The sequence below is a fragment of the Helianthus annuus genome, chromosome 11, assembly GCF_002127325.2.
Source record: "Helianthus annuus cultivar XRQ/B chromosome 11, HanXRQr2.0-SUNRISE, whole genome shotgun sequence".
In the NCBI taxonomy this organism is placed as follows: domain Eukaryota; kingdom Viridiplantae; phylum Streptophyta; class Magnoliopsida; order Asterales; family Asteraceae; genus Helianthus; species Helianthus annuus.
The window spans coordinates 69,555,940-69,571,933 of NC_035443.2; the positions used below are offsets into that span (position 1 = coordinate 69,555,940).

Genomic DNA, 15,994 nt, shown 5'->3' on the forward strand with positions numbered 1-15,994 from the left:
ATAATCACATAATGGTCCAAGATAACATAAAATCACCAAATGAGATCAGCAACGTTCTGAAGAATAACACTATAAGAACACTTATATATAGGAAGTACCATCGGTGTATCCACCATGTTCTTATCCCATCATACTCCTCCCGTTACCTTAATCATTCTAGATTTTATGCCACCATACTTAACAAGGCTTACTATGATTCTCATGCGTCGAAACTCATAATTAAGTGTGCACCCATAATTACTTGTTTCGTCACATGGTCCACATAGCTCCTCTTGTTAAGCAAGGGTAAACAAATAATAAGGTCGGACTATGAACTAAATCAAATAAACATTGTCACAACATAACATCTGTCAAATTGAATTGTATTTCATACTAGCAAAAATAACACTACTTATTTTGCCTACGGCAAATTTAGTAGTATGTATTTTATTCTAGTACAAATATATATGTTTCATATTAACCAAACAGGTAGAATGCAACATATACTAATCATACATTATCATCATAATGTAAGCATATCAAGGAAAATTATTTTCAAATCATGCGCTAGGTATGCTAAGTGAACATACAAGGTAGAAATGTAAAACAATGTGTCCATACGCTACAAGAACATGTGTAATAGAAATGCAATGTAAAACAATGTACTAGGTATGCACTAAATGAACATACATAACATAAAATGTAATGTAAAATAATGTACTAAGTATGCAATAAATGGACATACATAACATAAAATGTAATGTAAAATAATGTACTAGGTATGCACTAGATGGACACACATAGCATGAAATGTAATGTAAAATAATGTACTAAGTATGCACTAAATGGACATACATAGCATAAAATGTAATGTAAAATAATGTACTAGGTATGCACTAGATGGACATACATAGCATGAAATGTAAATGAAAATAATGTGCTATACATATTAGATAAACAAATCATGTGTATAATGCTATGATCATAAAACAGTATTATCTTGTATTGATCGTGTTACCAAATTTGTACAAATGCACTAGAGTGCAATCATATTATACTAAATTATAAGATTTAGTTCCTAAAGAATGGAATCCTCAAAATTAGCATGAAATTTGAAATTACACACAGTGCAATCACATTAACATTAACATTTGAAACTGAAAATAGAATAACAGAGATAAAGATAAACTTCTTGAAATTTATATTGTCCTTACAAACATTGTTTAAAATATGTACATTGATCTTGAAAATAAACAGGAAATTTAGAGGTTCAAATGATCATAAGCGCTTGATCATTAGCTTGAGCCTCATTGATGTTGAGTACTCGTCCACTAGCATTGACAAGCTTGGGGCAGTTTCGCTTGAAATGATTTAAGTCACCACAATTGAAACATGCTCTTGGGCGAGTCTGAGTAGGGGCTGCTTGGTTCTGGATACGACAGGTCACAGCTAGATGTCCAAATAAACCACAGATTGTACACTGGCGACAAGGGGAATTTGATGCATGATGATAATTGAAATGATTGCACCGAGGTTGCTTCCCATGATAAAATCCCTTAAAGGGTACTGAGTTCAGTGGAGCAGGTGCAGGAATTGCAAAATTCTTTGAAGCCTTGCGCTTCTTAGAACTTTTAGAAGATTCGGCCTTTGATCTTCTTGAATTCTCGGTAACAGATTTGGTGTCTTGTTTCTTGTCTCCTTGTCGAGATAACTTACCTTTTCTAACCTGTGAATCAGTCAAGATAGCAACTAATTCCTTAGCCTCCCTGAGCGTTGCAGGTTGGCTGCCAGTGACAATGTCTTGGACAGGGTCAGGTAAACCATCGATGTATTTCTCAATGGCCCGATCCAAAGGTGTGACCATAGTGGGGGCAAAGTAGGCTTAACTATTCAAATCGGTCAGTGTAGGCATGATTTTCCCCACTATCATGTTTTAAATAATAGAACTCATTTTCCAATGCCCTTATTTCACTTTGTGGGCATAATTCCTTCTTCATAAGATCCTTAAATTCTTCCCACGTCAGTTCCATTGCTACCTCGGCACCTCGGTCCCTCATAATACCATTCCACCAAGTGAGTGCTCTCCGTTGAAAGACACTCGAAGCGAAATTTACTTTTCGCTCATTGGGACACTGAACATGGCGGAATGTGCTTTCTATACTTTCGAACCATTGTAAGAGTGCGGTTGCTCCTTCAGACCCAGAAAATTCTAGCGGTTTGGCTGAACTAAAGGTCTTGAAATTACACTGGGCATTGTTGTTGTATATCTGATGAATCTGGGTTACTACGCCTGGAAGCACTGCAGCCATTTGCTGAGCGACAAGGGCTGCGATTTCTTCATTGGTTTGAGGTTGTGCATCTCGTCGAGGAGGCATTTTATAAATACGGCTATAGAGAAAACCAAAAGTTAGAGTTATCCAATTATTATCAGCTTGTAACATTATTGTTTTGAAACAAGAGTTGTTTTGAAAATAAACTTTTGTAATATTTTTGGATGAGAGAATACAAACCGGGTTAATGGTTTGTATTATAAATTCTTTACCTGTTAAAAATTTATTGCTTTTAAGACAAAAATGTTTTTAAATTAAAAATTTTAAAATAAAGAAACTTTGTGTTGAAATTTTGAAAATTCTCATCCAGATGATAAAAATTTGAAATTTTAAAAGACAAAGGTGGCATTTTGAAAATAAATTAGGATCTCGTGGAGTCTCGAAATGAAATAAGATTCATTTCAACTGTATTGAATCAAACATATCACCGTAGGTAATATGATGAAATGGTATTGGGAAAAGAAAGATGCTTTGATTGTCATAAGGAGCAAACACATTACCGAGGGTAACATGAATGAGTAGGGTTAGGATGGATAGGTTTTTATAACGCTTCACGAAGACATGCTTTAGCCTATAAGTGGACACTCACGCTAAGAGTTCCCAGGTAAGAGTGACTGGTCCGAAAATGCGGATTTGTACGAACACTCTAGCCTTAGACAGAAAACTCGGGGTACAGGCATCCACCCTTACAGATTGCATGTGTTCACATTATCAAAACCCAAGATCTCAATGAAAAACATTTGAAGAAAACATTTGAGAAATCTTTTGATACAAATCGTTTGAGATAAAACATGTTTGCGAAATATTTTTGACAAAAACATTTGAGAAAACATTTTGAAAAGAAAAATATTTTGATGAAAGCATTTTGAGAAAAACATTTAAGAAAAAAAATTGGAAAAATATTTTAATGAAATTACTTTGAGAAAACATTTTGAAGAATACCTCAAGGCGTAAAGCCTAAGGTTCAGAATAAATCATTTAAGGTTAGATGATTCGTAAATCATAGAGCAGTTGTGGCACGAATAAGGGTGAGGATTAGGAAAGAGTTCCTAAGTCTACTCATGTTTGGGTCCTAGGAAGGTTATAGACTAGGTTTAAGGCATGCTAATAACTTAATTCCCTATAACCAGTGCTCTGATACCAATCTGTAACACCCCAATCGCGTAATACAACAACACGCGACGGAAATATCGGGGAGTCACGTTACAAATTGCTCACAACTACTAGTACTAAATTGTTTCAATATCATTAACATCGTTTTACAAACAAAGAATACATGTAATTGTTCTTTTGTTTTAGAAGTCTAAGGCCCAAATGCAGTCCTATGTGTTGCATGCTTGAACAGTCGAAAATCCTGAAACATATGTGAAAACAGTCAGCATAAAAATGCCGGCGAATACATAGGTTTTATTAGCCAAATAAATGGCAAAAACATTTGGTATTATTATCTTAATTGTGAAAACTCCTGACAAAAGTAGGTTTGTGTTAATTATGATATTTACTAAGTCATTTTATGTTTTATATTGAAATCCCGATTTAAACCATCATAAAAACTTCTGAATGTGTTATTAGGAATCCAATCAAGGATTAATAATAACTGTTTTGAAATAAATCAAAACTTATATAAGTGCTACATAAATCAAATCAATGAGTTATGATAATACTTCAGATATCTTTCTAAGAATCTAACACATAAGAATATGGGAGATTCTACAAAGATTATGATAACCAACAATGAACAAATGTACACAAAATCCTAAAGTGATCCAGATAACGCTACAAGAATAATAAAATAAGGACACTTATATATAGGAAGTACCAGCGGCGTATCCACCATGTGCTTATTTTATTATACCCGTTTCGTTATTTAAATCACAACTACCACATAACATATAAACCAACCAACTTGTGAACACGCATTAAAGCATAAAATGAATCCAATCAAGGACTCCAGTATCAGTACTTTAAACATCCTACAAGAATCAATCTATGAAGATAGATAGATGCTATAAGGATTTGGGTTCTATCTGTGACAACTCGAATTTCCAAGATCTCTATTTCGCATTTATTGCACGTTCATGTATTGATTGGTTGTTTATTTGCACAATTGATTGCTATGGAATTGCATACGTTTTGATTCAATGAAGTGTATTGTGTGTTTGAGCATGGTTATGTGTTAATTGTGATAGACTTGCCAAATATGTGAATTTGGTGGTGAAACTGTGAAATTGTTTGACATGGTGTACTATTGTAAAAGTTAATACTTGAGGATGTAGAGAGTAATTAGGGAAATCCTAGTGATACTTAACCCTAATCCCTTGTTCACTAATCATTTTTCACAAAACCAAAGCACGTACTATACTCTCTAATCCCCTAGCAATCAGCACCATCATCATTGGCAAGCTATTCATCACTTTCGATTCCACATTTCTCTAGAATCATCACAAGGTAAATGATTATTGTTTAATGATTGCTTGATTCTTATCAATTCTTGATTCTTGATTATGTGTTCATGGAAAACCCTAGTTCCTCATATAATATTCTGTGATTTGGTCCTGGATAATTGTGATTATGATGATGATTAGTTGCATGCTTGATAGATTATTATTGTGATGATTGTTGTTGTTGAGCATCGGTCGATTGATTGTGATTTCTGCCGTCGGTATGATTGAATTTAGGGTTTTCTTGTGCACAGAGAACGCAACTGCTGAATGTTATACGTAACTGCTTTAATCACAAAGAACGTATGATTGAAATGTTTGTCTGACCTTTCTTCTTGTTATGCACTGTAAGAATTTTAAAACTAGAGGAAATAGTCTGAGTTATGAATAATACTTGTAGTCCGAATTTTAGATGGTGTGCATAGAATCCGAGTTTTACATACTGATAGGTCCGAACTCTTTATCACAAGTTGTCTGAGCTTTTAAACAAACTCAAGGGTCCGAGTTTCTATATGTAAACATGTCCGAATAATTGATATAAGCAAGGTCCGAATTTCACATTTATTGAAGTGTTGGTCCGAGTTTCAATATAGTGTGGGGGAGTCCGAGTTTTTGAATGATTAGTTAAAGTAGTCCGACCTTTAATGTTGTAAGGGGTCCGAATTTTGTGAGGGGGACCCTTAGTCCGACTTTGTGAAGGAGGAACCCCCCCCCCCATGTCCGAGTTTCATTGAGTGGAAGTAGAGTCCGACTTTTTGATGTAAGCCAAAGGGGTGTCCGAGTTTTAACCCCTTTGTGGTCCGAGTTTCTTGTCATTTATGTTGGTCCGAGCTTTAATCAAACCCCCATGGTCCGACCTTGTGACCCCTTGCCCCACTAGTCCGACTTTTAACCCCCCACACTTGTCTGAGTTTTTATGAAGGGCAAGGCCCTGTTTGATTCTAATGTGTGTTTAATATGAGGCCCTGAATGTGTATCACATAATGCTGAACTTGATAAGATGTGTATGTCACTTTCTTAAGCCGCTAATTCAGTTAAACTGTTAAGTTTATCAACGCCGATGTACGATGTATGTTAACAGTGACAAATATGTTAACCTCTATGTTAGACTGGAATGTGAACGCAAAGATGTGACGCATGAATTATGTGAACGCGATGAACTGATTACATGATGTATGATTCTATATGTGTATAAGCGTATGATACTGAATGCAACTGAATGATTCTGCATGCGTGAACATTCTGTGTGACATCATCATGTACACAATAAACACACAAGACACAGCTGCTTGAATGTCAATGATTTGCAAACCCTAATTTGATGCAAACACTTACATCGTATCATGTGCAACATATCCTAGGTCGTGTGTAACAGACTTAGACATTTGATAAACCCTAGAGCATAGCATATCGAGCAAACCAAGGTGAGTTCACACTCTTACTAAGGCATGGGATTCCCAGGGCACGGGAATTGGGATTGAGATTGAATAGAACTGTACTTACACTGTTACTAGACTACCATACAATTGTCCTCGGTTGTGCAGGACACATACTTAAGCTATTCACTGTCCTCGGTTGTGCAGGACACATACTTCTGCTACTCACTGTCCTCGGTTGTGCAGGACACATACTTATGCTACTCATTGTCCTCGGTTGTGCAGGACACATACTTACAATCTACGTAAACTTATACCTACTACTATCCTCGGTTGTGAAGGATACTCACGTGAAACCTACGTGTACTTATACCTACTACTATCCTCGGTTGTGAAGGATACTCACGTGAAACCTACGTGTACTTATACCTACTACTATCCTCGGTTGTGAAGGATACTCACGTGAAACCTACGTGTATTTATACCTACTACTATCCTCGGTTGTGAAGGATACTCACGTGAAACCCACGTGTATTTATACTTACTACTATCCTCGGTTGTGAAGGATACTCATGGTTACGAATAGTCTAGTGGTCATACAACATGGGAAGCCCCCACCAATCGAACGTACTATCGGCCCAGTAGAGCCACATGTTACAAACGAATATACTATTACGCATTTACTTTCTGTGAACTCGCTCAACTAGTTGTTGATCCTCTGTTACATGCCTTGCAGGTCGTTAGATACATGGAGCTTGCACAGGGAGGAGCAGGTCGTTGTGGGCTTGGATCTTATTAAACACTTATGACATTTCGTACTTAATTATGTTGGGTTTTGATTATACGCTTCCGCTAAACAATGATAACTTACTCATGTTTTGGAACACCTTTCATATGGATTTGATTTGGTTTAACGATAATTACTTTTACTATATATTGTTCTATATGATTGGTGGCTTGATCCTGGTCAGTCACGCTCCCAAGCGGTGATACTCCGCACGTGGATTTTGGGGGTGTGACAGATTGGTATCAGAGCCATTGGTTATAGAGAACTTGGTTTTAATATGGGAAAATGTTTGTATTAAAACCAGACTATAACCAGAACAGTGCTCTCAACGATCCACAACGACGCTTCGCTCCACGTGCAAGACTCAACATACTAGGTAATAAGGTTTATGTTTATTGCCTACATGCTAGAACTGCATAGAACTTTGCTCGTAGTATGCTTAGATTACATTGCTCATTACTGATTATTGCTTGAGAACACCTACGTGCTTACACTCTTCTGTCATCGCACTATTCGCGAACCTCTCTCACTTACGTTACATTTGCTATGAAGATCATGGCCGGACATATCAACATGACACAAGCCCAGTTGACGGCTCTCATTAACGAACGAATTGCTGCGGCACTTGCAGCCATACAAGCAGGAGGTCAACACGCTCAGTCACCTGTTTACGCCTTCAAAAATCTCAAGGATTGCCAACCTAGTACCTTCAGTGGAACTGAGGGAGTTGAAGGCCTCCTCCACTGGTTCGAGAGGCTCGAAACTGACTTTGAGGTGCATGATTGCCCTGAATCTCGTAGAGTAAAGTTTGCTACTGGAACACTTGAAGGTGCTGTATTAACCTGGTGGGAAGCACATGTTCAGATGTTAGGGCTGGCAGCTGCTAATGCCACCCCCTGGAACGAGTTCAAGGACCTAATTAAGGAAGAGTTTTGCAGTCGTGAAGACATCCACAAACTAGAGGTAGAGTTCCTCAACCTACAGATGGTGGGGTCGGAAATTGAAGCTTATACAAAGAGATCGAATGAATTAGCCACATTTTGTCCCACTATGGTATACCCTCCCACCAAACGCATCGAACTGTATCTCAAGGGTCTGGTGCCCGAAATTCAGAGTCATGTAACCGCAGCTAATCTTGGCACTATCCAGCAAGTCACTCGACTTGCTCATCGTCTCACAGACCAGGCTGAAGAACAAAACAAACTACCGAAACGTGTTAAAACTGATACTGCATGTGCTTCTAGTGATAACAAACGCAAGTGGGATGAAAACCTGAGCAAGGGATTAATTTTGGTCCAGCCTCTGACACAGCAGCAAGAGATGGATGACTACCAGAGCCCCAGACAGCAGTTTTCTAGTAGTCATGGGCAGAAAAGATATCGAGGAATTCACCCATGGTGCAATAATTGTAACAGGCACCACGGAGGCCGGTGCAACAAGGGTCGTTGCCAGAGGTGTCTCAAGATTGGTCATGAAGCTACGGATTGTCGAAACTCACGTCCTGTAACTCAAGAACAACGACCGCCTCAACCCCCGCAGAATCAGCAGCAACAACAGAGTTTTAAAGGATGTTTTCAGTGTGATGCTAAAGATCACTACAAGAGACATTGTCCGCATATAAACCAGGACCAGACTCAGAACCACGACCATGGAAACAGGGACGACAATGGGGATAGCGTTGGGGAAAACAATGGAAACAATGACGCCGAGGCCACATGTACGTGATTAGTCAGGGAGACGCAAGGAACGATCCAAACGTAATAATGGGTAAGTTTCTTCTCGACGACTTTTATGTTACTGTCATGTTTGATTTGGGTGTAGATACCAGTTATATGTTCTTGAAAGGTATCCAAATGTTAAAATATGGACCAACTCCCCTAAATACCAAACCTGTAGTAGGATTAGCTTATGGTACAAGTCTAGAGGCCACACATAGTTCAGGGTTGTAAACTTATCCTCGCTAGGCAGACGTTCCCTATCGACTTCATTCCTATAGTTCTGGACAGCACCTATAGCTCGCGCACCATATCGCTTAGCTCCATCAGAATTGGAAGTACTATCGACGTGAACTGAACAAGGTCACAGTGAAGAACCGTTATCCTCTTCCACGCATTGACAATTTATTCGACCAGTTGCGAGGGTCGTGTTACTACTCCAAGATTGATCTAAGGTCTGGTTATTATCAGCTGAGAGTCCGGGATGAGGACGTCTCCAAGACAGCATTCAGAACTCGCTACGGTCATTACGAGTTTCTAGTCATGCCATTCGGGCTAACGAACGCGCCTGCCGTACTTATGGATCTTAGGAACAGGGTGTGCAAACCCTATCTTGACAAGTTCGTCATTGCCTTCATCGACGACATTCTGATCTACTTCAAGAGTCAGGAGGAACACGAGCAGCACTTACGTCTTATCTTGGAACTTCTTCGAAAGGGACAATTGTACGCCAAGTTTTCAAAATGCGACTTCTGGCTTCGTGAAGTCCACTTCTTAGGCCATGCGGTGAACAGGGATGGGATTCATGTCGATCCATCCAAGGTAGATACGATCAGGAACTGGCCTGCACCGCGTACACCAACGGAAATACGCCAATTCTTGGGTTTAGCGGGGTATTACAGACGATTCATCAAGGACTTTTCGAAGATCATACAGCAGCTTACTATGCTAACACAGAAAGGTGTCACCTACCGTTGGGGAAATTCCCAGGAAACCGCTTCTCAGTACTTAAAGGATAGGCTTTGCAGCGCGCCTATTCTCTCATTGCCATAAGGCACGGACGATTTTCTAGTATGTCGTGACGCATCGACACAGGGGATTGATTGTGTATTGATGCAGCGTGATAAAGTTATTGCCTACGCTTCTCGTCAACTCAAGGTTCACGAACGGAACTACACGACGCACGATTTAGAGCTGGGAGCTGTTGTTTTTGCACTTAAGATATGGCGACACTACCTGTACGGTACCAAGTGCACAATTTACACCGATCACAGGAGTCTCGAGCATATCTTCAAGCAGAAGGAATTGAACACGCGTCAACGACGATGGGTCGAGTTAATTAATGATTATGAATGCGCTATCAAGTACCATCCAGGCAAAGCCAATGTTGTGGCTGACGCTCTCAGTCGAAAAGACACTCTACCTAGGCGGGTACGAGCCTTGCAGCTCACTATTCAGTCTGATCTTCCTGCACAGATACGAAATGCTCAGGTGGAAGCATTGAAACCAGAAAACGTCAGGGCTGAAGCCTTACGCGGCTCAAGGAAATGATTAGAACAAAGGGAAGACGGCGCATACTATGTAACGGGGCGTATTTGGGTCCCACTTTATGGCGACTTACGAGAAATTGTAATGGACGAAGCTCACAAGTCTCGCTACTCGGTACATCCAGGGTCGGATAAAATGTACCACGACATCAGAACTACTGGTGGCCTGGCATGAAAGGCCACATAGCGACTTACGATGGCAAGTGTTTGACATGTGCAAAAGTCAAAGTGGAGTATCAGAAACCAACGGGCCTACTTCAGCAGCCCAAGATACCGCAATGGAAATGGGAAGAAATTTCCATGGATTTTGTTACAGGCCTACCCAGATCCCAGCGTGGGAATGATACTATAAGGGTGATTGTGGATCGACTCACCAAGTCTGCACACTTCCTGGCTATTAAGGAAACGGATAAGTTCTCCACTCTCGCAGACGTTTATCTTAAAGAAGTTGTTTCGAGGCACGGGGTGCCCACCTCCATCATTTCGGGTCGGGATGCACGATTCACGTCAGAGCTATGGCAAGCGATGCACAAAGCGTTTGGCTCTCGTTTAGACATGAGCACAGCTTATCACCCTCAGACGGATGGGCAGTCTGAGCGCACGATTCAAACCTTAGAAGACATGCTTCGGGCGTGTGTTACCGATTTCGGCAACAGCTGGGAAAAGCACCTCCCGTTAGTGGAGTTTTCATGCAATAACAGTTACCACACCAGCATACAAGCCGCTCCATTCGAGGCATTGTACGGACGTAAATGCCGGTCACCTCTCTGTTGGGCAGAGGTGGGGGATAGTCAGATTACAGGTCTGGAAATGGTAGTTGACGCCATGGAAAAGATTGCACAGATACGGCAACGCATGGCGGCAGCACGCGACCGTCAGAAAGCATACGCGGATAAGCGTAAGAAACCGTTGGAATTTCAGGTCGGGGACCGGGTTTTACTTAAAGTCTCACCCTGGAAGGGTGTGGTTCGTTTTGGTAAACGAGGCAAGCTCAATCCACGATATGTCGGACCATTTGAGATCATTGAGAAAATAGGCAAAGTGGCCTACAAGCTAAACCTACCAGCTGAACTCGGTGCAGTTCACAATGTATTTCATGTGTCGAATCTGAAGAAGTGCCTGTCAGATGAGACCCTCATAGTTCCTTTTAAGGAACTCACTATCGACGAGCGGTTGCAGTTCGTCGAGGAGCCAATTGAAATCACGGACCGGGATGTTAAGGTCCTCAAAAGCAAGAGAATCCCTCTTGCTCGAGTTCGTTGGAACTCCAGACGTGGCCCAGAGTACACCTGGGAACGCGAAGACCAGATGACAGAAAAGTACCCCCACTTATTCGAAACCAATGCAACCACTACTGAGGCTGAAGCTACTACTACTGAATTTCGGGACGAAATTCCAAATCAACGGGGGGATGATGTGACACCCCAGGAAAACCAGTAAACAATACAGCTTACCTAGCTTCCTCAGTGAGTGCGTACCAAATTTCGGGATGAAATTTCTTTTAAGTTGGGGATAATGTGACAACTCGAATTTCCAAGATCTCTATTTCGCATTTATTGCACGTTCATGTATTGATTGGTTGTTTATTTGCACAATTGATTGCTATGGAATTGCATACGTTTTGATTCAGTGAAGTGTATTGTGTGTTTGAGCATGGTTATGTGTTAATTGTGATAGACTTGTCAAATATGTGAATTTGGTGGTGAAACTGTGAAATTGTTTGACATGGTGTACTATTGTAAAAGTTAATACTTGAGGATGTAGAGAGTAATTAGGGAAATCCTAGTGATACTTAACCCTAATCCCTTGTTCACTAATCATTTTTTCACAAAACCAAAGCACGTACTATACTCTCTAATCCCCTAGCAATCATCACCATCATCATTGGCAAGCTATTCATCACTTTCGATTCCACATTTCTCTAGAATCATCACAAGGTAAATGATTATTGTTTAATGATTGCTTGATTCTTATCAATTCTTGATTCTTGATTATGTGTTCATGGAAAACCCTAGTTCCACATATAATATTCTGTGATTTGGTCCTGGATAATTGTGATTATGATGATGATTAGTTGCATGCTTGATAGATTATTATTGTGATGATTGTTGTTGTTGAGCATCGGTCGATTGATTGTGATTTCTGCCGTCGGTATGATTGAATTTAGGGTTTTCTTGTGCACAGAGAACGCAACTGCTGAATGTTATACGTAACTGCTTTAATCACAAAGAACGTATGATTGAAATGTTTGTCTGACCTTTCTTCTTGTTATGCACTGTCCGAATTTTAAAACTAGAGGAAATAGTCTGAGTTATGAATAATACTTGTAGTCCGAATTTTAGATGGTGTGCATAGAATCCGAGTTTTACATACTGATAGGTCCGAACTCTTTATCACAAGTTGTCTGAGCTTTTAAACAAACTCAAGGGTCCGAGTTTCTATATGTAAACATGTCCGAATACTTGATATAAGCAAGGTCCGAATTTCACATTTATTGAAGTGTTGGTCCGAGTTTCAATATAGTGTGGGGGAGTCCGAGTTTTTGAATGATTAGTTAAAGTAGTCCGACCTTTAATGTTGTAAGGGGTCCGAATTTTGTGAGGGGGACCCTTAGTCCGACTTTGTGAAGGAGGAACCCCCCCCCCCATGTCCGAGTTTCATTGAGTGGAAGTAGAGTCCGACTTTTTGATGTAAGCCAAAGGGGTGTCCGAGTTTTAACCCCTTTGTGGTCCGAGTTTCTTGTCATTCATGTTGGTCCGAGCTTTAATCAAACCCCCATGGTCCGACCTTGTGACCCCTTGCCCCACTAGTCCGACTTTTAACCCCCCACACTTGACTGAGTTTTTATGAAGGGCAAGGCCCTGTTTGATTCTAATGTGTGTTTAATATGAGGCCCTGAATGTGTATCACATAATGCTGAACTTGATAAGATGTGTATGTCACTTTCTTAAGCCGCTAATTCAGTTAAACTGTTAAGTTTATCAACGCCGATGAATGTACGATGTATGTTAACAGTGACAAATATGTTAACCTCCATGTTAGACTGGAATGTGAACGCAAAGATGTGACGCATGAATTATGTGAACACGATGAACTGATTACATGATGTATGATTCTATATGTGTATAAGCGTATGATACTGAATGCAACTGAATGATTCTGCATGCGGGAACATTCTGTGTGACATCATCATGTACACAATAAACACACAAGACACAGCTGCTTGAATGTCAATGATTTGCAAACCCTAATTTGATGCAAACACTTACATCGTATCATGTGCAACATATCCTAGGTCGTGTGTAACGGACTTAGACATTTGATAAACCCTAGAGCATAGCATATCGAGCAAACCAAGGTGAGTTCACACTCTTACTAAGGCATGGGATTCCCAGGGCACGGGAATTGGGATTGAGGGATTGAGATTGAATAGAACTGTACTTACACTGTTACTAGACTACCATACCATTGTCCTCGGTTGTGCAGGACACATACTTAAGCTATTCACTGTCCTCGGTTGTGCAGGACACATACTTCTGCTACTCACTGTCCTCGGTTGTGCAGGACACATACTTATGCTACTCACTGTCCTCGGTTGTGCAGGACACATACTTACAATCTACGTAGACTTATACCTACTACTATCCTCGGTTGTGAAGGATACTCACGTGAAACCTACGTGTACTTATACCTACTACTATCCTCGGTTGTGAAGGATACTCACGTGAAACCTACGTGTACTTATACCTACTACTATCCTCGGTTGTGAAGGATACTCACGTGAAACCTACGTGTATTTATACCTACTACTATCCTCGGTTGTGAAGGATACTCACGTGAAACCCACGTGTATTTATACTTACTACTATCCTCGGTTGTGAAGGATACTCATGGTTACGAATAGTCTAGTGGTCATACAACATGGGAAGCCCCCACCAATCAAACGTACTATCGGCCCAATAGAGCCACATGTTACAAACGAATATACTATTACGCATTTACTTTCTGTGAACTCGCTCAACTAGTTGTTGATCCTCTGTTACATGCCTTGCAGGTCGTTAGATACATGGAGCTTGCACAAGGAGGAGCAGGTCGTTGTGGGCTTGGATCTTATTAAACACTTATGACATTTCATACTTAATTATGTTGGGTTTTGATTATACGCTTCCGCTAAACAATGATAACTTACTCATGTTTTGGAACACCTTTCATATGGATTTGATTTGGTTTAACGACAATTACTTTTACTATATATTGTTCTATATGATTGGTGGCTTGATCCTGGTCAGTCACGCTCCCAAGCGGTGATACTCCGCACGTGGATTTTAGGGGTGTGACACTATCACATTGTCTAACTTAACATGCATTAAAGCACACTATGAATCCAATAAAGGATTCCAATATTGGTACTTTAAACATCCTATATGAGTCTAACTATGAAGATAGATAGATACTACAGGGATCCTGAGTTCTTATCATATTGAATTATTGAATTGAAACCAAGCTAAATCCTAATGGTGATTCGGGATAACGCCACAAAAGGTAATACAATAAGCACACTTATATATAGGAAGTACCAGCGGCGTATCCACCATGTGTTTATTGTATTATCTAGTTCGTTATCCAAATCACCAACAAACTACACAAAAACCAACCATTGAGTCTGCAAAGTACTTCTTAAAAATCTCACTATGAAGATAGGAAGATCTAAGTCTGTACTTCAAATATCCTACATGAATCTAACTATAAAGATAGGTAGATCACTTAAGGATAAAACATAACGTTTGCATAATCGGAATAATACACATAAAAGCACTTAGTGAACACATGTATGCCATACATTTTGAAAACAAATCGATTGCACATATGAAACATCCCAAAACATTTGAAAATAGTAAAAGAGGGGAACTATGTACTCGCCTGGGTTGCGTATAGTCCCGGTTCAAAAGGTATAACAAAGCTTAAAAGACCAAGAGTTCAAGTGTTGAAGCGATTCCTAGGGTAACAGACACTATATTAGGGAATTGACACCTAAATCAGAAGATCGGGTAGAATGAGGTCTTGTAAACCAAATGAGTATTGGAACTCATGTGTTATGGTTTAACAAAGCCTACATTCTAAAATGAAACCTATCCTAAGTGCTTACGACCCATTACGACCCGTTAAGGTAGCTTACGCCACTTTAACGCGTCGTTCGCGCGAATGCGCGTTCGAGACGCCTAACTAGTCCTATGACAAGTATTATATGCCTTAACATATCTAATTATGTTATATAATCAGTTTAGATGTCAAAACATGTGTTACATATGCTTAAAATGAAATTATGGTAAAAAGGGCATTTTGGTCATTTTCCTAAGGCATATAAACTACCTATCATACAACTAACTAAACGAAGTGACCATAAGGTATAACCTCGGAAGGTTATTCCCTATTCAACTATGGTTACCTAATGTGTTTGGTCGGATCCTAATGATCGACCAAACGGGTCGGGTTCGAAAGTCTAAGCGGTTGTTTAGACAGCTTACCTTACGACCCTACATAAGCACTAAACCTAAAGTGACGAGCTAAACATGTTAGAACGTGTTTAACAAAGTTTGAAAACAGGTTTGGTATCAAAACAAACGGTTTTGATAACTAAAAGTAGTTTGGTTACAAAATACGCTAGAATACGCATTTTGGCCGAAACTACGACTCGTTACTATGCCTAGACAACGTGGAAATCAGTAGGTATAGTCACTAGGGACTATAACCATCGTGATTACGCTCACGTTATGAAGTTCAAACGAACTTCGAGTTGACCATAAACTAGTCAATGCAGA

General features: G+C 39.9%; 1 protein-coding gene across 1 annotated transcript; it reads right to left on the bottom strand.

Moving 5' to 3' along the window:
• Positions 1–1,865: 1,865 nt before the first annotated feature.
• LOC110888409 lies at positions 1,866–2,354 on the bottom strand. The gene has a single exon (XM_022135935.1). The coding sequence runs from the start codon at positions 2,352–2,354 to the stop codon at positions 1,866–1,868; it is 489 nt and encodes a 162-aa protein (XP_021991627.1).
• Between the last annotated feature and the right edge of the window lie 13,640 nt (positions 2,355–15,994).

What these genes read in the sequence shown, in the direction of transcription:
- LOC110888409 (XM_022135935.1), bottom strand. Translation starts at nt 2,354, where the DNA reads ATGCCTCCTCGACGAGATGCACAACCTCAAACCAATGAAGAAATCGCA.